This window comes from Neoarius graeffei, chromosome 14 (assembly GCF_027579695.1).
Source record: "Neoarius graeffei isolate fNeoGra1 chromosome 14, fNeoGra1.pri, whole genome shotgun sequence".
Lineage (NCBI taxonomy): Eukaryota > Metazoa > Chordata > Actinopteri > Siluriformes > Ariidae > Neoarius > Neoarius graeffei.
In genome coordinates this window covers 38770104-38792501 of record NC_083582.1, presented here as the reverse complement: position 1 = coordinate 38792501, position 22398 = coordinate 38770104, and the positions used below count along the sequence as shown (strand labels likewise).

At 42.9% G+C, this 22398-nt stretch overlaps 1 protein-coding gene across 2 annotated transcripts; it reads right to left on the bottom strand.

The window, feature by feature from the left end:
• Positions 1-5939: 5939 nt before the first annotated feature.
• mettl9 (methyltransferase 9, His-X-His N1-histidine) lies at positions 5940-18137 on the bottom strand. Of its 2 annotated transcripts, XM_060938917.1 has the most exons (6): positions 17980-18137; positions 17705-17866; positions 9221-9411; positions 7112-7321; positions 6667-6851; positions 5940-6558 (listed from the first exon to the last, which is right to left on the bottom strand). In XM_060938917.1, the coding sequence occupies exons 2-6, from the start codon at positions 17864-17866 to the stop codon at positions 6353-6355; spliced, it is 954 nt and encodes a 317-aa protein (XP_060794900.1). In that variant the 5' UTR covers positions 17980-18137; the 3' UTR covers positions 5940-6352. The 2 variants fall into 2 exon arrangements, with proteins under 2 accessions (XP_060794900.1, XP_060794899.1); XM_060938916.1 differs by lacking the exon at positions 17980-18137 and having other exon boundaries at positions 17705-17960.
• Between the last annotated feature and the right edge of the window lie 4261 nt (positions 18138-22398).

The window sequence follows — 22398 nt, the reverse complement described above, 5'->3', positions numbered from 1 at the left end:
GTCTTGATATTCCAACTCGGTTAAAATGAAATCTGCTAGCCTATCATTAGCTAGCATGCTGTAATGGCATCAAGTGTCAGTGAATAATAGGCTAGCTTTCTCTGGGAAAAACTGAGTCACCAATTGTCGACCCTTTTTCTCCCTTTCAGCTTTCTGCTGCTTCTCCTTCCGTTTTGGATATCCAGACTTCATAATTTATCTCACCACCAGCACTCCTGCTCCTGCTTAGCAACTTCTAGAATGTTCACCTCTGCTGCGCGCGGAGAGAAACCGACAACTGACCTGAGCTGCGCTAATAGCGGCGCTGTGCGCACACGGAGCTACACAGTTCACTGTCCCCGCCCACAATCAGACTGTACCATTACTAAAAAGGGAGGAGGGGTGAAATGACAATATCATAAATAATTCAAGGAAAATGTGATAGCAAATCATAACCATGTATCTCATCTCATCTCATTATCTCTAGCCGCTTTATCCTTCTACAGGGTCGCAGGCAAGCTGGAGCCTATCCCAGCTGACTACAGGCGAAAGGCGGGGTACACCCTGGACAAGTCGCCAGGTCATCACAGGGCTGACACATAGACACAGACAACCATTCACACTCGCATTCACACCTACGGTCAATTTAGAGTCACCAGTTAACCTAACCTGCATGTCTTTGGACTGTGGGGGAAACCGGAGCACCCGGAGGAAACCCACGCAGACACGGGGAGAACATGCAAACTCCACACAGAAAGGCCCTCGCCGGCCCCGGGGCTCGAACCCAGGACCTTCTTGCTGTGAGGCGACAGCGCTAACCACTACACCACCGTGCCGCCCTATTTTAACAGATGAAATGAAATATTTTGTTTCAAAAACTTACACAAGGCAATACTATTAAAAGAATATTAATATCCCTCACAGGGCCCCCTGTCAGTGCCAGGCCCTTAGAATCGTCCTAACTCCCCCCCCCTCCCCAGCAGCGCCCCTGGTCATACCCTTGACCTCGTTATTGCAAAGGGTCTTACTGTTTCTACTACTGTTGTTGACCTGGCCTTATCTGATCATTTCTGTGTTTTCTCTGATGTTTCTATGTCCCCTCACATTCAGAACAGCTCAATGACTATGGGTAGGAGAGTCATAAACGACAACACGTGTTCTCTTTGAGCAAGCTCTCTCACGGATCTCAACTAAAATGTCAGACTCTGTAGACGACTTACTGGAAATTTTTTAATTTAAATATGACCCAAATTATGGATGATATTGCTCCATTCAAAATCAAAAGAGTCAATGACAAGCAGAAAGCACCATGGAAGCAATACCCAGCTGTTAAATTGCTAAAGAGAGAATGTAGGAAGACTGAAAGAAAATGGCGCAAATCTAAACTTCACATCCATTATCAAATCCATAAAGAGATGCTTTGTAAATATAATTATAAAATTGGTAAAGCAAGACAGTCTTTCTTCTTCAACATCATCAACAGGAATATGAACAATGCCCGTGTGCTATTTTCAACAGTAGAGAAGCTACTAATCCCCCACCACAATTAGCACCTGAACTTCTCTCAGTGAATAAATGCAATGAGTTTGCATCCTTCTTCAAAGGTAAAATTGATAAAATACGGCAGAATATTGCTCATAATATATCTCAGTTGCAAATAACTGAAAAGCTGCAATCACCAGTGACACAGACAGACAATTTCAACACAATGTCAGAATTTTGTTTGATTGATTACGAGACTCTGGAAAAAACTGTACAAAATCTCAGTTCCTCAACATCTGAATTGGACATTCTGCCCACCAACTTTTTTAAGTATGTTCTTCACCTCATAATTACAGATGTGCTTCAGATCATAAATACATCCCTAGGGACTGGCATTTTTCCTGTGTCCCTGAAAAAAAGCCGTTGTAAAGCCCCTACTTAAAAAGAATAATCTGGATGCTTCAGTATTGAACAACTACAGGCCAATATCAAATCTACCATTCATCGGGAAAATCCTTGAAAAAATTGTCTTCAATCAATTAACTGCCTTTGGTATCAAACAGCTATTTTGATAACTTTCAGTCAGGATTTCGTGCCAATCACAACACTGAAACAGCACGGATTAAAGTTATAAATGACATACGTCTTAATACTGATGCAGGCAAAACATTGGTCCTGGTGTTACTGGACCTCAGTGCAGCTTTTGATACTGTTGATCACAACATACTGCTATATCGACTTGAACACTGGGTTGGGTTGACTGGTAAAGTTATCCATTGGTTAAAATCATACTTAAAAGATAGAAGCTTCTTTGTTACCATGGGAAATTGTACCTCAACATCAATGTCCTTGACCTGTGGTGTCCCCCAGGGGTCGATCCTTGGACCATTACTATTCAACCTTTATACGCGCCCACTTGGACAAATTATCAAAAACAACTCAATTTTGTATCACTGCTATGCAGATGACACCCAAATTTATTTTGCTCTATCACCTAATGATTATGCCCCCCTTGAATGTCTCTACCAGTGTATCGACCAAATCAACAACTGGACGTCACAAAATTTTCTTCAACTGAACACAGATAAAACAGAAGTAATTCTATTTGGGAAAAAAGATGAAAGACTCAGGATTACCACTATTCTTGACACAAAGGGGATTAAAACAAAAGATATGGTTAAAAATCTTGGTGTTTTTATTGACAGCGAGCTAAACTTTGACAGTCACATGAAAGCAATCACTAAATTGGCATTTTATCACCTAAAAAACGTTTCCAAACTAAGAGGACTTATGTCAAAAAATGATCTGGAAAAACTTATACACGCCTTCATCACTAGTAGGGTTGACTACTGCAATGGCCTTTTCACAGGCCTGCCAAAAAAGACAATCAAACAACTTCAGGTGATTCAAAATGCAGCGGCTAGGGTTCTCACACGAACAAAAAGAACAGAGCACATTACTCCAATTCTAAGGTCCCTTCACTGGCTTCCAGTAAGCTACAGAATTGACTTTAAAGCATTGCTGCTGGTGTACAAATCTCTAAATGGTACAGGGCCCAATTACCTCTCTGATATGTTGCAGCGGCCTAACCCGATCAGATCTACCAGATCGCAGCAGCAAAATTTACTGGTAAAACCTGTTGTTAAAACAAAGTGTGGTGAAGCAGCTTTTAGCTACTATGCAGTACAGCTATGGAACTAACTCCCAGAGGACATCAAAAATGCTCCTGCTGTTGGCAGCTTCAAATCTAGACTAAAGACCAAGCTGTTCTCAGATGCTTTCTGCTAACTGATAAATATAATCTTTACATGTTTTAAACTTTACTTAACTTTTATTCTATTTTATTCTGCTGTTTTTACTGAACTTTTACTTCATTTTATTATTTTATTTCTACTATTGTTTAATTCTTATATTATTTTTTTCTCTCTTCTTCCCCATTTATTTTATCTCATCTCATTATCTGTAGCCGCTTTATCCTGTTCTACAGGGTCGCAGTCAAGCTGGAGCCTATCCCAGCTGACTACGGGCAAAAGGCGGGGTACACCCTGGACAAGTCGCCAGGTCATCACAGGGCTGACACATAGACACAGACAACCATTCACACTCACATTCACACCTACGGTCAATTTAGAGTCACCAGTTAACCTAACCTGCATGTCTTTGGACTGTGGGGGAAACCGGAGCACCCGGAGGAAACCCACGCGGACACGGGGAGAACATGCAAACTCCGCACAGAAAGGCCTCCGCCGGCCACGGGGCTCGAACCCGGACCTTCTTGCTGTGAGGCGACAGAGCTAACCACTACACCACCGTGCCGCCCCTTTATTTTATGTAATTTTATTTTCTATTGTTTACTGTTTTGCCTTTACCTCTGTAAAGCACATTGAACTGCCACTGTGTATGAAATGCGCTATATAAATAAACTTGCCTTGCTTTGCCTAATGTATAATTTACAAGTGCAGTTATTTTGTCATGTAGATTAGACTAAAACTCAAGAAAAATCTGTTTTAAAAAAAAGTTTACGCTAACCGTTTAGGTAAGAGGGCTAACAACATTATCAAAGACTCAACACACCCAGGTCATAAACTGTTTGTCCTCCTCCCATCAGGCAAAAGATAGAGGACCATCAGAACATGCACAAATAGCTTGAGGGACAGCTTCTTCCCCAGAGCTGTAGCCTATATTACCACCCACCCAAGTTGCTGCAAACGCACTGATCACTTTACATTCAGAACTGTAAATACAATTATTACAATCTGTGCAATATCCGCTCACACTGCACTTTATTTTACTTACTTGATCACTTTACACATTGGAACGTAAATACACCTTGTACAGTTGTGCAATATCGGTCTACGTTGCAATTCCACCACTTTATCTTGTATTTTATTTATATTCTTTTTATTGCTGCCGTTTTCTCTGAGTGCTACCAAACCAAGTTTCGTTGTATAACTACAACAACAAAAAAATCTTATCACCAGATCACTACAAAATGCAGAAAAGTTTGGTGGGGTTGGATACTTGCACAAGCCACATCCTGTGAGTCATCTTTTGAATTTGTAAGTGTTAAGAAATACTGCAAATGTTAATTCAGGACTTCTGGTTTGCCATGCTTTTTTTATTGAAAATACTTCAGACAATACATTATGAACAAGTCCGATATTATTAATAAGTTCAACAGCACCAGTCCAGCACTTGGCTGGAAATGAATCCAAAGTCTGCATAAACAAGTCCGAAAATCTGTGCATCAGTTACAGTCTATTATTCATATGAGGTCTGGATATAGCTTTCTGATCCTTCATCAGAAACACCAAGTAAGTATGCAAAGTAGGCACAGCAGGCCAAGTGGCCCAGTTTTCCATTCAAGTCAGATTTTCTTCCTTCTGCTGTCTACAACGACCTGGATATCTTTACACATCTGAGCGCTTCTTAGGAATGTAACTTTTAAAGAAAAGTCCTTGCCCTGGCTTTAATATCCCTGTACAGGTAGTCGTCGACTTACGACTGCGTTTGGTTACGACTGACCGGTCGTAAACCGATCTGGTCGTAAGTCGGCCTATGTTAAATGAACGCAAGTATATTGTGATGTGTAATGATATTGTAATCATCTTAAAGGAACAGTCCACCGTATTTCCATAATGAAATATGCTCTTATCTGAATTGAGACGAGCTGCTCCGTACCTCTCCGAGCTTTGCGCGACCTCCCAGTCAGTCAGACGCAGTCAGACGCGCTGTCACTCCTGTTAGCAATGTAGCTAGGCTCAGTATGGCCAACGGTATTTTTGGGGCTGTAGTTAGATGCGACCAAACTCTTCCGCGTTTTTCCTGTTTACATAGGTTTATATGACCAGTGATGTGAAACAAGTTCAGTTACACAAATTGAAACGTAGCGATTTTCTATGCTATGGAAAGTCCGCACTATAATGACAGGTGTACTAATAACACCTTCTGCGCGCTTCGACAGCGCATTGATAAGGAGCTCAGATATCAATGCGCTGTCGAAGCGCGCAGAAGGTGTTAGTACGCCTGTCATTATAGTGCGGACTTTCCATAGCATAGAAAATCGCTACGTTTCAATTTGTGTAACTGAACTTGTTTCACATCACTGGTCATATAAACCTATGTAAACAGGAAAAACGCGGAAGAGTTTGGTCGCATCTAACTACAGCCCCAAAAATACCGTTGGCCATACTGAGCCTAGCTACATTGCTAACAGGAGTGACAGCGCGTCTGACTGCGTCTGACTGACTGGGAGGTCGCGCAAAGCTCGGAGAGGTACGGAGCAGCTTGTCTCAATTCAGATAAGAGCATATTTCATTATGGAAATACGGTGGACTGTTCCTTTAAAGTCTTATTTTATCAACATTTTCTTATTTCATTAACGTGGCTCATTATTTGGTTTAAGTCTAACACTGCATACTACACTGCGTACAGTACAATTCGTTTAATATGTGCAAAACAAAAAATACGAAATACAGGTGTGAAAAATAGAAAACATTTTAGTTTGAAACATAGCAAAATACAAATGTAAAACACAGCAAAATACAAAACTTAGTGACTACTGGCATCACTGGTGCTTGGCTGTGGGTCGTCTACATCATCAGCTGTTGCAGCGCTCGGGCTGGCGGGAGGATTTGCTCGTTTCATAAACCAGGAGCTGGGGCGGAAACTGATGTACGCTCAGCTGGGAAACACTTGCCAGTCATAACCAGACGTTCGTAAAGTCGATCGGTCGTAAGTTGCATAGGTTGTAAGTCGACGACTACCTGTACTACAATAGGTAAAATGTTTAAAATTCTAATTCAGTATTGTGTAAAGGACTTGTATGAAGATCTAATTCTATAAACACCCAGAAAGATCTCGAGTGAATTCAAGTTTCTTATAAATGGAGTCATTCCTGAGGCTTCAGTACAAACACTGCATCATCCAAGACATAATAATCCTGGTGCATATCTCCCTCACATAAATATGGCAGGCGTGTCACTGTTTCCACCTCGAATCCTATATTCGAGAATACGTCCGACAGGTTTTTAACTTGCTCCTCCCAAGTCGTGCCTTTCACATGAATGTGCTGTACTGGACGCACCCATCTTCCTCCTAAGCCCAAGATTGTGAATTATTTGTTAGATCATGTTGACATACTTAAATATCATATTTCAATAAAAACAGACTTTTAAAGGGGAAAAAACAGTCAATCAATCTTACTTATTTCAACGTAAGGCTGAAAGGGCAGAACAACTGCAAGGATCAGCCGTCCTGTGCCAGGTACCAGAGCCTTCTTGATGTCCCAGAGCAGCTGTAAAGGTTCATCACATCGGTCCAAGAGGTTCAGACAGCTGATAATGTCATACTGGAAACCTGTTTTTTGCCATTCATCAATTTCCAACAACCTGACATTGAGAGAAAAAAAAAATTTTTCATTTGAATTTTTGCTTCATATTCAGAAGGTAAACGTTAACCCGAGCCTGACTTTAACATGCTTGAGGACATCACCTTGGTTTGTATCCCTAATTGTTTTAAGAGAAGGTTCTCACCGTTCATAATTTGAGGTTAACCTGTTTTTTCACCAGACATCTTGTGTCTTAATGATAACAAACGGCAAGTCAAAAGAATATCAAATCTAAAACGTAGGTGTAGAAGCTCAGCGCACCTGTAGTTCTTTCTTTGGAGCTGCCACCTCATTGGAGGAGACACTTCAGTGGCATAAACCTCTTTAAAATGAGAACCCATTACTTCAGTGACACCTCCATCCCCAGCTCCTAGATCCAGTAATCTTTTTCCTCTCCAGTCTGGACCGATTCGGAGAAGTTGGTGAAACTGGTTCTGCGAGAAAACAAACATGGAGCCTCGGCCCAGAAACCTATTTAACAGACACCAAGAAATGAGTGTCACCATCACAGCAATACAGTTGTACTTCTACATGGGTGCAAGTATAACATTTTCAAAAACCTGAAAAGTCTGACAAAGTCAGATGTGCATGGCATAGCCATGCGGGGGGGGGGGTTACAAAGGGAGGGGTGAGCATGACAAAAAATTCAAGTTAATGATCATAAGTGAAAAAAATTGGGCATAACGTCCCCTTACGCCGGCCTAACCTGGCCGGTCTAGAGGGCATGTGCCCAGCTTCATACCCCCCCTTCCCTCAATTATTATTAAACTTGCATCATATACACTACCTATCAAAGTTGAATGTATGTGGTACAAGTTTAACAATGTCCCTTATTTCACAAATCAATTCAATAACGATACAGTCTGACATTAATAAATAAACTTTAAGTCACTGTAGCTGGTTTTTTTTTTTTTTTTAAGATTTTTTTGGGGCTTTTTCACCTTTTATTGGATAGGACAGTGTAGAGACAGGAAATGAGTGGGAGAGAGAGATGGGGAGGGATCGGGAAATGACCTCGGGTCGGAATCGAACCCGGGTCCCCGGATTTATGGTATGGCACCTTATCCACCTGAGCCATGACGCCCCCCACTGTAGCTGGTTTGATTGGACAGTCTTCTTGTTTTTCAAGTGATTAGTCTCATCAGCGTGACTTTTAAGTCCCTTCTTCCTGCTGGAGCCGTACTTGATAGTCTTTGAACAGCAGTCACAATACGCAACCCCCGGGACGTCTGGTTTTCTCAGCCATATTCCCCATTTGTCACCGTTTTTGTCACACTCGCTTAACCATTCCCATCTCCATTTATTTCTAGACGTCTTTTCTAATTCTTTTGTATTGGAGCCTTCCGATAAAAACTTCATTTTGACATATTTTGATCAGCAACCAGAGGCAAAGCACGTGGATCTGTCGCAAGGGAGGGAAGCGAAATAAGGCTTATTATAAAAGCTGAAGTTTCATTGGACGGCAGTTAACAGTGAGCCAATCAAAAGCACCGTTCTAACGTGCACCAAAAGAAATGGCGACTCATGGGAATAGCTGTGTCGAACAACGTGCTACGTGCGTGAAACATGATATCACACATGTATAACACCGTGAGGGCGGCACGGTGGTGTAGTGGTTAGCGCTGTCGCCTCACAGCAAGAAGGTCCTGGGTTCGAGCCCTGGGGCCGGCGAGGGCCTTTCTGTGTGGAGTTTGCATGTTCTCCCCGTGTCCACGTGGGTTTCCTCCGGGTGCTCCGGTTTCCCCCACAGTCCAAAGACATGCAGGTTAGGTTAACTGGTGACTCTAAATTGACCGTAGGTGTGAATGTGAGTGTGAATGGTTGTCTGTGTCTATGTGTCAGCCCTGTGATGACCTGGCGACTTGTCCAGGGTGTACCCCGCCTTTCGCCCGTAGTCAGCTGGGATAGGCTCCAGCTTGCCTGCGACCCTGTAGAAGGATAAAGCGGCTAGAGATAATGAGATGAGATAACACCGTGAAACAAGGGGCTAGTCAGGACCGCTCATCGGTGAGCGGCGTATAAATTGAATGAGGTTTGTGGCGAAGACGAGATGAAAAGATTTGTCTCGTGCAGAGACTGTACCGCAGTAACCCGGTAATACGCTGAGAGTGAGACAGTGAGAGGGCCACCCCTATACACCCCCCCCGAAAATCTCAACGGATTTACACGATTTGGAAAAATGACTTTTTCAGAACCGAAAAAACTGGAGCTTCCGGCACATGCCGGAAAACTTGCACCCATGCTTCTATGTATTACAACTGGTACGATGTTTGTGTCTGTAGACCAAGGTTCACTGATGTACACAAAAATAAAATGCAACAAGCAGCCTTTAAAAACTATTCAGGAATATATTCAGTAAGGAAAATGTACCCATTGATGGATGTCCTTGAGATGATTGGGCTGAAGATGGTGGAGAAGACTGAGTGGTAGAGCTGGGTAAAGACCCAGCCCGATTTCTCCACACTTCTCTGAAGGAAAGCTTGAGTATCCTCATCTAACTGACTCTGCAAAAACAAGGGCTGGATCTTCTCACCCAACAGGTCAGGGCAGCAGCGATACCACTGAGAGAGAGAAAAAAAAAATAGAGCTACAATTAGACACCGTTTCAGGTTTACCAATTAAAAAAAAAAAAAAAAAAAAACACATTTTACAAAGGTGAGTTTCAGTTACAACAGTTGTTATTGGTTAATAAATCAACCAGAAGACCCCTCCCCCCTCGCCCTTTGATCTTGTCGTCTGATGACACAGCTCGTTACCTGAGACGGAATTTTTTTTCTAGCACGATCAGCAAGTTGAGAAAAACCTGGACGTTATCACAGGCAAGCATGGTGGAAAGATCATGGGCATGTTTCTACTTATCAAATTCACCCATATTTCATGATATTCTTGTCGAAACCTACTTTGTTTCTTACTCTTTCATTTGACAATCGCCATTTTGTATCTAAATGCGTGTTTGAGAAGTCACGTGAGGTATCGATAATAGTGAGTGATCGCTTTCACCAGCGTCCATCATTATCGACACGCTGTGGAATTAAGTGACATTTAAAACTTGTGTATTGATCTTAGTGCAACACTGTCAAAGTGGATGAAGTACTTTAAAAAAATAAAAGTGCTGTCGTCGTCTTCTTTTGGCTGCTCCTGATTAGGGGTCACCACAGCAGATCTTTTGTCTCCATTGCTCCCTGTCTTCCGCATCCTTCCCTACCACTTTCATGTCCTCTCTTACCACATCCATGTATCTCCTCTTTGGCCTTCCTCGTTCTGGTGTGCCTGGCAGCTCCATCCTCACCATTCTCCTTCCAACATGCTTCTCAGGATGTGCCCATACCATCTCAGTCTCATCTCTCTTAGCTTAATTCCCAAGCTCTCCACATGTGCTGTCCGTTTGATGTGCTCGTTCCTTATCCTGTCCAACCTCCTATCGCAAACTTTAACATCCTCAACTCCGCCACCTCCAACTTTGCCTCCTGTCTCTTTGTTAAGGGTACGGTCTCCAATCCATACATCACAGCTGGCCTCACTACTGTCATACATTTTACCTTTCACTTTTGCTGGGACTTTCCTATCACAAATGACTCCTGAAATCCTTCTCCAACTGCTCCACCCTGCCTGCGCTCTCTTTTCTCACCTCACTATCGCAGCCCCCATTTTCCTGTACAGTTGACCCCAGGTATTTGAATTCACCAACTTTCTTTACGTCTACTCCTTGCATCGTCCCTACACTCTCATCCCCATTATCATTGATGCACATGTATTCTGTTTTGCTACTGCTCACCTTCATTCCTCTTCATACCTCCACCTCTCCAAACCCAGCTCAACCTCCTTTCTACTTTCACCACATATCACAATATCATCCGCAAACATGTTCCATGGTGACTCTCGCTTCACTTCGTCCGTCAAGCTATCCATCACTATGGCAAACAAGAAAGGACTCAAAGCAGATCCTTGATGGAGTCCCACCTTCACCTTGAACTATTCAGTCGTTCCAACTGCACACCTCACTGCTGTTTCACTGTTCTCACACCACTCTAATATACTTCTCATTCACGCCACACTCTCTCATACAATACCATAACTCATCTCTCGGCACGCTATCGTATGCCTTCTCCAGGTCTACAAACACACAATGTAGCTTTCTCTGGCCTTCCCTGTACTTCTCCATTAACATTCTTAAAGCAAAAATTGCATCTGACGTGCTCTTCCTTGGCATAAACCTGTACTGCTGTTCACAGATTGCTACCTCTCTTCTCAGTCTCGCCTCCAATACCCTTTCCCATAGCTTCATGGTGTGGCTCATCAATTTTATCCCTCTGTAATTACTGCAGCTCTGTACATCTCCCTAATTCTTGTATATTGGGACTAGCACACACTTTCTCTATTCATTCAGCATTTTCTCGTTCTCTAGGATCTTATTAAAGAATCTCGTTAGGAACTCCACAGCCATCTCACCCAAACATCTCCAAACCTCAATCGGGATACCATCTGGTCCGACTGCTTTCCCAGTCTTCATTCTTTTCAATCTGCATGTTAGATTTGGCACAGTTTTACACTAGATGCCCTTCCTGACGCAACCCTCTCCATTTATCCGGGCTTGGAACTGGCACCAAGAGTACGCTTATGCACCCCCAGTGGCTGGATTAAAAAAATAAAATAAAATAAAAATTATAAAAGTGCTGTGATCAGGGCCGCGTTAACCCTTGCCGAGGCCCTGGGCAGACACCCCCCCGAGGCCCCACCTCCGCCTGTTGTCAACTGCGCTCAGCAAATTCACCCCCTCAGACGTGCCTGTCTAACTAGGCACAGAAACTTAAATAATGACAGTGGCACAATTAGAAATACTATTGAACAATAAAACTTTATATCCATCAACACCTATTTAATCGAGAAAAAGCAATGGTGAAATAGGCAACTGCATGGTGAAAAAATCCATCAGACATCACGGTTAACAAGTCTGGTTCACTAAAGTTTAGCCTCAAGAAGCCTTTGAATGAGTGAGTCAATGAACAACATGTCAAGAACATAACCTCGGCCTACAACAGTTTCTGTAGTATTCAGAACAAGAACATTCATTTGGTATATAACCGTTTGTTTTCATTTTGGAATCCAGGCGACTTTTAACTTGTGAAAACAAAGAAAGAAAAATATCTTGCTTCTCAGAAATAAATCTCAAAATGTTAGGCTATGTGAAACATTTCATCCTTTCACACACGTAATGTCCCAAACAGCAGTGGCACACAGCTTTGCGCATTCAGTTTGAAAGTTTATTTATTTAACAAAGGGACAGCATATATTAATAACTTTTTTTAAAAATGCAAAATATACAAGATTGTAGCCAAAAGGCTAATTTCCATCTTTTGTCCCTAGACAGGTTGATGGTCCCTAAGAAAATAAAAAGCATTGCACAGATTGTTAAAATAAATAAATATTGCACACATTGATTAAGTAAATAATGTAAAATTAGTTAAAAACAAACAAAAAGAAAAAAAAAAACATGCAAATACAGACTATACAGAGTTATGTTGACAGTGTTGATTATCCAATAGCCATAATTTTACCTGTTTACTAAATGAGTTGAACGTTTGTAGTTCTCTAATTGTGCTAGGAATGGTGTTCCAGGTGTGAGAAGCTCTGTATGAGAATACAGCCTGACTAAAAGCGCTCTTCCTAAGGCCAAGTTTACATTAGACCATATCTGTCTCGTTTTCTTCGCGGATGCACTGTCCGTTTACATTAAAACGCCTGGAAACGGGAATCCGCCAGGGTCCACGTATTCAATCCAGATTGTGTCTGGTCCGGTGCTGTGTAAACATTGAGAATACGCGGATACACTGTGCTGAGCTCTAGCTGGCGTCGTCATTGGACTGTGACATCCACCTTCCTGATTCGCTGGCGTTGGTCATGTGATGCGACTGCTGAAAACCGGCGCGGACTTCCGCCTTGTATCACCTTTCATTAAAGAGTATAAAAGTATGAAAATACTGCAAATACTGATGCAAATACTGTCCATTGTGTAGTTATGATTGTCTTTAGGCTTGCCATCCTTCCACTTGCAAGTGGTAAGTGACGCGCATGCCCGATATGCACTGGGATCACACACACAGCGGCTCAGTCCCGAATCACTGCTCGTGCGCTTCACTCGCGCGCTCTGTGAGCTGCGCAGAGCCGGAGTGCGCACCCTCCAGAGGGCACTCGCTGTTCAGGGCGGAGTGATTTGGAGCGCAGGATGCCTGCGGAGCCGAGCGTATCCGCGTATTGGCGTTGCTGTGTGCACGCGAATCGTGTATTGGCGTTGCTGTGTGCACGCTAATCGTTTTAAAAACGTTAATCTGATGATCTGCTGATACGGTCTAATGTAAACCCCACCTAAGTGGAACAGAGCAATCACCCCTGGAACTGGCTCTGGTTGCCCTGTTTGTGCTTTTCGTAATAAATGTCTGTAGGGGAGGAGGGGCCAAACCATGAAGGATTTTGTAAATTAAAACAGCGTCATTGTATTTAACATAGTTATTCCAGTCCAATAGTTTGTGTTTTTTCAATATATGACAGTGATGGTATGTTTTGGGTTTTCTGTCTAAAATTCAGTGCTTGTTTGTATAATGTTGCCTCATCTCATCTCATCTCATTATCTCTAGCCGCTTTATCCTTCTACAGGGTCGCAGGCAAGCTGGAGCCTATCCCAGCTGACTACGGGCGAAAGGCGGGGTACACCCTGGACAAGTCGCCAGGTCATCACAGGGCTGTATAATGTTGTAATAGCTTTTAAAGTTGTGACATTAGCTGATGCCCAACTGGTTAAACAGTAAGACATCTCATCTCATTATCTCTAGCCGCTTTATCCTTCTACAGGGTCGCAGGCAAGCTGGAGCCTATCCCAGCTGACTACAGGCGAAAGGCGGGGTACACCCTGGACAAGTCGCCAGGTCATCACAGGGCTGACACAGACACAGACAACCATTCACACTCACATTCACACCTACGGTCAATTTAGAGTCACCAGTTAACCTAACCTGCATGTCTTTGGACTGTGGGGGAAACCGGAGCACCCGGAGGAAACCCACGCGGACACGGGGAGAACATGCAAACTCCACACAGAAAGGCCCTCGCCGGCCACGGGGCTCGAACCCAGGACCTTCTTGCTGTGAAGCGACAGCGCTAACCACTACACCACCGTGCCACCCACAGTAAGACATATGTGACAATCATTGCATTAAAATACAATTTAGCTGACTCGACTGTTAAATTGTTCCTAATATACCTAAAATTAGATAAATTAAATTTTATTTTGGCAATAGTTTTCTTCACATGTTGCCTAAAACCAAGTTGTGAGTCAATTACTCCAAGGTACTTAAATTCTTGAACAACGTCCAGTTTCTCACCATGCACCATGACGCTGGGATCAAGGTCAGTGCTAACTCTTTTTGAGAAATACATACAGACAGTCTTTGACACATTAAAGATGAAGGTGTGAGTTTTGCAACCATGTACACACATTGTTCATGACTGATGTTAACTGTTGTGCTGCTACAATTTTGTCTTTTGCATGGACATACAACACTGCGTCATCTGCATATAACTGGCAGGTTACTGATGCAGGACAGCAACTTGATAGGTCATTAATATACAGGCTAAACAATAGTGGGCCTAGTATGGACCCTTGTGGTACTCCAAGATGGTTTGGGCCGAATCCCATTTCACCCCTTGGACCAACCCCTTGGCCCTTCCCCTCCATTTTGCGCGTTCACGTGAAGGGGTAGGGGTATCCCAATCCCAGTTAACGCGGAGGGGTAGGGGAAGGGGTAGGGCTTCTGTACCCCTCCAAACGGAGATTTTCCTGGAGCTGACTCCGAACGAAGGGGTTTGAGTGATTTCCCACAATGCCATGCGGATTTCAGCGAGATTTCATGCGGATTTCAGAAAGATGGCGGTTCCCGCGACGAAAGATTGTCATAAATGTATTTTCTCCATTATTTACGTGTTTTAAGTTGTTATCCAGAGGAAACACGCCGCTTGATTTGCTTTCGAGCTGAGAATGAGCAGCGATTTCTGAAATCCAAGCTGCTGCTAAAAAGCTTTGGGAGTGAGTATTATTTTCGGTTGCTTGACTGCGTACGTTTTGTTCTGTTATTCTCGCTTTTATTGTTTATATGAGTGTTCTGACACCTCATTCTGTCGGATGTGGTGCACGAAGCGCCAAAGATATCCCATTCAGTGGTGTTAGTTAACAAATCACACCCTGCCAGCAGAGATTTCTGGCTCTGACTGTAGCGGCTGGTCGCAGCCAATGACGCATTTGGTCGCGTTTTGCTAACGTAAACGCTGACGGAGGTACGCGATGACGTATGCGATCGTTGAAGGGCTATCCCAATACGTAGGGGTTGAATTTCAAGCCCTATCCCTTGTAGCTCAGTTTCAAGGGGAAGGGCCAAGGGGAAGGGGTAGGTGTAGAAATTAGAATTGGGATTGGGCCGTGAACATGTTGTTGATGTTGTGTGTTGCACTCTAACACACTGTGTCCTTGATGTTAAGTATGACTCCATCCATTTCAATGAGTCACTAGAAAAGTTAAAATGAGTGAGCTTTTGTAACAGTATCTGATGGTTGACTATCAAAAGCTTTTCTAAAATCGAGGAAAACAGCCCCAACAACACCACCTGCATCAAATTTATATTTAACATTTTCCAGAAAGAAGCAGACAGCTGTCTCAGTTGAGTGATGTTGTCTAAACCCAAACTGCAAGCTGTTAAGCATAAGACTATTATTTAGGTGCTGAATGAGTTATTCTGCCACCAATTTCTCAGTTATTTTAGATATAGAGGGGAGTATACTAATTGGTCTATAATTAATAGTTATTATTGGATCACCAGATTTGAGGATTGGAGTAATTACTGCACTTTTCCAACAGTCTGGAAATACCTGCTGGATAATAGAGTTATTAATAATATTTGTAATTGGTGAAAGGAGGGGTTGCTTATAAAAGTTTTAATAAATAATGTGTCCATACCATAGGCATCTTTAGCTCTAGAGCTTTTTAGCCCACAGATCTCCTTGTCGACCTGTGACTGCGACACCATATGTATGTTAAAAATTGGTGCTGTGGTGCTGATGGGCATCTGGCTTATCTGACAGCCATGGGTCAACTTACAAGGGCACTTTCCTACTTTTCTGGAAAGCGAAGTCATTAATTAAATAATTCAGTGCATTTACATGCACATAGAGAAAATCGAATTTCTGCAATAGCTCGACTGAAATCGAAGTTCTAAATGCCATGGAAACACCTTAGCTCGGCTGAAATCGAACCGAACTGGATTTCTCGTAATCGAGCTACGCGACCTAGATTATGCGATTGTAGCCGAGCTACTTAGGGCATATAAACCCTATCGAGCTACGTAGTCGAGCTACTTACTTCAGCACTGCCCCTTCCGGAAGTGACGAGTGACGAGACCACAAGCGAGAAACACAACAGCCTTGGTCGGCATGACAACAGTAGTAGTAGCGAGCAGCAGAAGAGGTCAGGAGGAACAAGGAGAACGAACGTCGTTGTTCTTCTTGTGAACACGGAACTGATAACTTTGTTTATACTCTTGAATAGCTCTTCTTCATGACGACAACCGGAAGTGTACCAACACGATGGGGCGTGTAGCGCCACCTGTGGCTCGGGTGCACAATGTACCTCACACAACAGCTCAATTTCCTTGTGTGCATGTAGGATTGGATTTCTCTGGCACCCCTGCTGGGACCCTTAGCTCGATTTGGATGTGCATGTAAACGCACTGAGTGAACTCAAGCTGGCGTAGCGTGTGAAGACATGGTGGACAGTGATCATACTGACAATGACGGGTGATTTATGCGACGGGACAAGGTGGGCTTCCTTATGGGTGGCGAAATGCATCAAAAATGTTATCAATATGATCAAAACTTCTGAAAATGAGATGAGATTTTCCGATCTCGCCACCTCCGAGGCCCCCTAGTGGCCGAGGCCCTGGGCAGCTGCCCATGAAGCCCATTAGGATAAACAACGCAGTCCTCGCAGATGGCGTCGCAGATGGCGTCTGCGTAGCCCCCCCCCTTCGCAGACGCTCTGCGCGCACCTCCCAAAAATTGTGACCACCGCAGAAGCCTCGCAGACAAGAGGGCTCTGATTGGTCCACTCTACATCCGCTGTACACGCACTTCCGCTTCCCTACTTTCCCGGTTTGGTTTGTTTTCACTACCGCCATTTTTAAAAACCCGAGCGAAGATGGCGCAGCATGAAGAGCGGTTGATCGAGGAAGTACGTACATCTATACGACTCCAGTTCTAGTCATTATAAGTAACCGGAGGATAAACACTCCACTAACCACACCCACCAACAACTCCTAGCGATTTCGCGACTTCGCGCCCCCTTGCGTTGTGGCGGTGAATAACATCCCGCACGCCTATTACTCCCCGCTCAACGATAAAGTACAACTGTCTGCGAAAAGCTATCTGCGAAAGCCTTGTCGCAAGAGCATGCAGAGGCCATAACGCGTCCTTGGCTGGGATTTATATTTTTTTTTGTCTGATTCATAACAGAATGGAATGATTATAGAGTATTTGGAATCATATTGCGATAAATAGAATTAGACCAAAATTAAATTCCTAGCATATAAGAAATTATTTATTCATGCACAATTTACGTACTGAAAGTCTTTTGCAACGACCAAAAAATCGTTAAGGTGTCGATAATTGTAGCTTCAGCTCTAGTCAACATTATTATTATCATCATCATCTGTTGTCTAAAGAATGACGGAATGCTTGAATGAATAATCAACAATCCAACCAAGTTATTTTACAAACTAATCGAAGATTAAGGCTTTAGTATTTGATGTTCGTTACCTCTTGCATTCCTTGTGCATTAAAACCCGAGCTGCTTAACGCGTTCAGGAAAATCCTGCGCGCGAGCGGACTTCGTGTGTAGTTTCCGGTCCACAGCTTTCTGGTTAGTAAAAGCGCCGAGCTGTAGAACACCACCCAGGCACCAAAAAGGAGCTTCCTCATCTGGGAAGAACACATCTGAGTAAGAACAGGACAGGAACCAACAGCCCGGCTATATGTTCTCACAAATATCAGAACGAGGAAACACTTTCAATCCTACAAACACTTAAACAAACCTAAAGGTGCAGCGCGACTTTACTGGCCACACTGTCTCTCTGAAAAACCCGTAAAACAAAATACATGAATGAGGACTGTTGAATTAGCTGTAGAGCTAAAACACAGACTAACAAATGCCGATGGTAATGTAGGTGTTAACATTCTTCCTGGAGGAGAAGGCTGTGAAAAAGCCAACTACTTCCTGTGTTACACACGTCCGTCAAAAACAACTAAGACGATTATTAATCCCACCACCAGATGGCGCCGTTTCCCCCCCTTTGGCAGAGGCGCGTGGGGTCAGTTGACAAAATCGTCAGTTTTCTGTGTAAAGTTAAGAAGAAATAATATGTTATTTACCAGCTGGGAGGTCTGTATCATGAAATACCAGCTGAGGGCCTCGGTCACGGTATTTCACCATACGGGCCGACCTTAAGCTGGTAAATAATATATTAATTTTTTTCTTTACCAAATTCTAACAGAAAACGGGAGCGCCCGAAAGGGGAAACCGAGCCGAGCCGCCATTTTGAATCCTCATTCACGGCTGTAACATTTTGCCGCCTATGTAGTCCCCGCCCTATTTATACAAAATTGAGTCATTCAGGATACTTTGAAGAAGAGATTGTACTGGTTTAAAGTTTTTACCTAACGTAATATTATGTATTAGGATAACATGGTCCAAAATGGGCCTCATTAACTAATGAAATCAAACTGTTAGCAAGTTACAGGTTTTTAGCTTTCTCCTGAAATGTTTTCTTTTATTTCTTCTTCCTCAGGGTAGTAAAACTCGCTTTCGCTGTGAACACTGTCGTTATCGCGATCCATGCTGTAAAATTAATGCTATTTTGAATCCTCATTCACGGCTGTAATGCAAATGGCTTCCTCCTCGGTATACAAGTGCACTTCCATGGCAGGAAAAAACTACATTTTGCCGCCTATGTAGTCCCCTATTTATACAAATAGGAGTCATTCAGGATTCAGCCATGTTTTTGCTCGGTGTTAGCAAATTACAGGTTTTAGCTTTCTCCTGAAATGTTTTCTTTTATTTCTTCTTCCTCAGGGTAGTAAAACTCGCTTTCGCTGTGAACACTGTCGTTATCGCTATCCATGATGCAAAATTAATGCTATTTTGAATCCTGGCTGTAATGCAAATTGCTTCCTCCTCAGTATACAAGTGCACTTCCATGGCAGGAAAAAAAAAAAAAAACTACATTTTTCCGCCTATGTAGTCCCCTATTTATACAAATAGGAGTCATTCAGGATACTTTGAAGAAGAGATATGTGATTTTATTTTGAATTCAAACAATACTCCTATTGATTTGAAACATATTTTCGAAACATATTTTCATATAAATATATAAAAAAAGATTTTTTTTTTTATCTACTACAGCTCAGATTGCAGGAAAAGTGGTTTGTAAGGCCTTATTTTTCAAAATTTTCCTGGGGGGGGTATCCCTCCCAGACCCCCGGCTTCGGGCGCCATCTTGTTTTCTGCTTTTTCGGTGACCACCCACTCTCATCCCTGGTTAGAAGAGCGTCTGGACAAGCACGTGTTGTGTGGCTGAACAAAAGGTTGGTAAAATCATTCTGCATAATAATACGAGTATAGACGCTAGGCTTTGGCAATAACTATCTTTTTTTACTGCACGATATGTTAACCAAAAGGACAGGAACTAACTGGCTTTAAGTGAATGTAAACGAGTGAGGTGGCTGCTAACGTTGGTAATTAAACCCGGTGAAACTTTGATGTTGATTCCGATCTTTAAGTCAGTATCAAGCTATTTTCGTGCTTATTTTGAATGGTTCTTTTATTGTTTAGAAGGATTTGTTGGTATTTCAGTAAGGCAGATTAGCTGTTAAAGTCGTCAGCAAAGTTTTCTCGGCTAGACGGGTTTCTGTCCATTAGCAGTGTTGCCTGCTAATGCTCTCACTTCCACGAAGCTCGGATGCTAGTAAACAGTCACGTTTGCTATGTGTGTGTATCTTGCCACTCTGATTTTCCTGAACGCGATGATAACTATTGCTGCATCGTTGGTTGGAAGAGAATGGACAGTGGTCATCGGATGTACCGTAAAATACCATGCTAAGGCCCATTCATACCCTACGTTTGGTCAATTACGTGCGTATTTCTGTTCGAACCGTCGACACCTTCATTATACCTCCGTCGGTCTTTGACGTGGGGGCCGCTTTTTTCGATTTGTTCCGTATGTACCTGTAAGCTCGGTTTCGTTAACCTCTCGATTTGGTGTCAAATTACGTACGAAGTCGACCGTGTGAAACACTTCACATAGACTCTTCCCACTGACGTCACCGGAAACCGGAAGTAAACAAACCCTGCGCCATATTGGAAGACCAACAAACTCGTGATTAGGGGGAAATAACGGCAACGCGCGGAATTTAAACCCACGAGGCACTTGATTCATCATAAACCTACAATGGTAAACTTTTGTGCTGTGTTAGGGTGTTCCAACAAAGCTGATGGGAAAGGTGAAAAGAAGTCTTTCTACAGAATACCAGCTGTGATTGAGACACAAGCAAACCAAGGAGCTTTCTGCCAGGAGACAGTAGAACAAAATAGCAGAACAAAAAATAGCAGAACAAAATGTCTGGACACAAATCGGGTTTCCAGAAAAGGAAAGAAAATAAACGCAGGGTCGAAAATACAAAAAAGGAGGCAGAAAATGCAAAACGAGTTTTAAGGTAGGACAAATGGTTACTTTTCTGCGGCAGCCCGCCGTGGCTGCCTGCAGGCTTATTTATTCTAGCCCATTTAGTTAAAATAGTTGATCTAAAATGTTTATAGTTATGTGATGGTTGTCCTCAGTGTTCGAACTATGCCGATATTTTCGGGGGGTCCCTTTTTTTCCCTGGGGGGTGCTTGCGCTTGTCTCGGAGCATTGATCTCCAAACAAGAGAAGCCTATCTTACGCACATATCGCGGACTCCACACACGCATCGCGTCTGAAGTCATAACTCATCAGGGGAAATCGTGTCCGCATTGGCATGTTCAAAAAACAACCTCGCGTCAACAATGATACCACACGCAAGAACAAAAAAAAACAGTCAGGCTACTCAACAACCAACCTGGCAGCAGCAGTCGTTGTCATATCGGTTTATTTTATCTTTGATGTAAACACAACACTTCAGATATGCAAATGCTTCCCGTTACACACGATTGCTACGTCAATAAACATCATTTTGCCAATATTTTAGAGACCCCCCCAACATTTCCCAAATCATGTTTTCAAGAGATCTCATGTCTGTTTCAGGGGATCTCGGATCCCCCGAGTACCCCCGTAGTTCGAACACTGGTTGTCCTGATTTAGACTGGTGTGGTTTTTTTTGGTTTTTGTTTTTTTTGGGGGGGGGTTTGCACGATGTTGCACCCGGGTCCAGATTAGGGCAGAACCGGCCCTGGCTACATTTCAGGTGTAGTTTGTTTTATGTATGTATGTACTTGCATAGATGTGTACTTGGTCTTCCAATATGGCGACTACCGAAATCTTGCGGCGCGGTGACGTCATGCGGGAAGGGTCTATGGAGGGATTTCACTGACGTCACCCGAAACCGGAAGTAAACAGACCCTGCGCCATATTGGAAGACCAACAAACTCGTGATTAGGGGGAAATAACGGCAGCGGTACGTGAACCCACGAGAATAAAGTGCAGTGGCAAACGACTTAAACAAATCTGAGCTGTTTTATTTATGATTTATTGGCCCAACAGTAGACTTGAAAGAAATCTGTGTGAGATTTGGCAAAAAACTGTGGATATAATGGATAAGTCTGTGCATGATCTGCGGACACTTTGAGGTAAGCAAACGCAAGAAATTCAGATTTAAAACATGCTAAATTGGCCCCAAGTTGATAACTGTATGAGGAGCAAGCCTCCTGGACTTCTACAATTTATTAATAATAATAATAATTTAGGATGGTTTGGGGCTTGCTCTCCCTCCTATTATATAAATAAGGCATAGTTGTTGTGTAGGCATATATCATAAATACATATGTATAATTTGGATAAATTAACCTAAATTATGGATACCTTAATAGTAACAAAAAGTATGAATTTTTCAACTGAAAAGATATATTATTAAAAGATATCAACAAGATTAACTTGGCCATAATTATGTGTAGGTTATTCTTAACAACAGCTGTAATATCACGACCCAAGCCACTAACAACATAATTGTAAGCCTGTAGCCCTTTGTAGGCTTTCAAGTCATCAGCAGTGTAGGCACTGGGTGTAAACAACAAATAGTTTACAATGTCTGGGTAGGAAACAGATGGCAGAATTGGTGTCAGGTCCTCCTCATGTTTCCATTCTCCCTTGCCGCGAGTCTTATCATATGGGTCAAACCCATCAATCACAACGAGTTTCTCCACATACCGTGCCCTTTCTGCAGCTGGTAATGTACTCACATAACCAGAATTATCAGCCATC

Bases quoted from the DNA above. Each gene is read 5' to 3' on its own strand.
- mettl9 (XM_060938916.1), bottom strand. From the start codon at position 17,881: ATGTGTTCTTCCCAGATGAGGAAGCTCCTTTTTGGTGCCTGGGTGGTG. The intron at 9,412-17,704 runs GTAACGAACATC...TCTCTCTCTCAG, and splicing joins ATGCACAAGGAATGCAAGAG to TGGTATCGCTGCTGCCCTGA. The intron at 6,559-6,666 runs GTAAGATTGATT...TCTTGGGCTTAG, and splicing joins TCAGCCTTACGTTGAAATAA to GAGGAAGATGGGTGCGTCCA.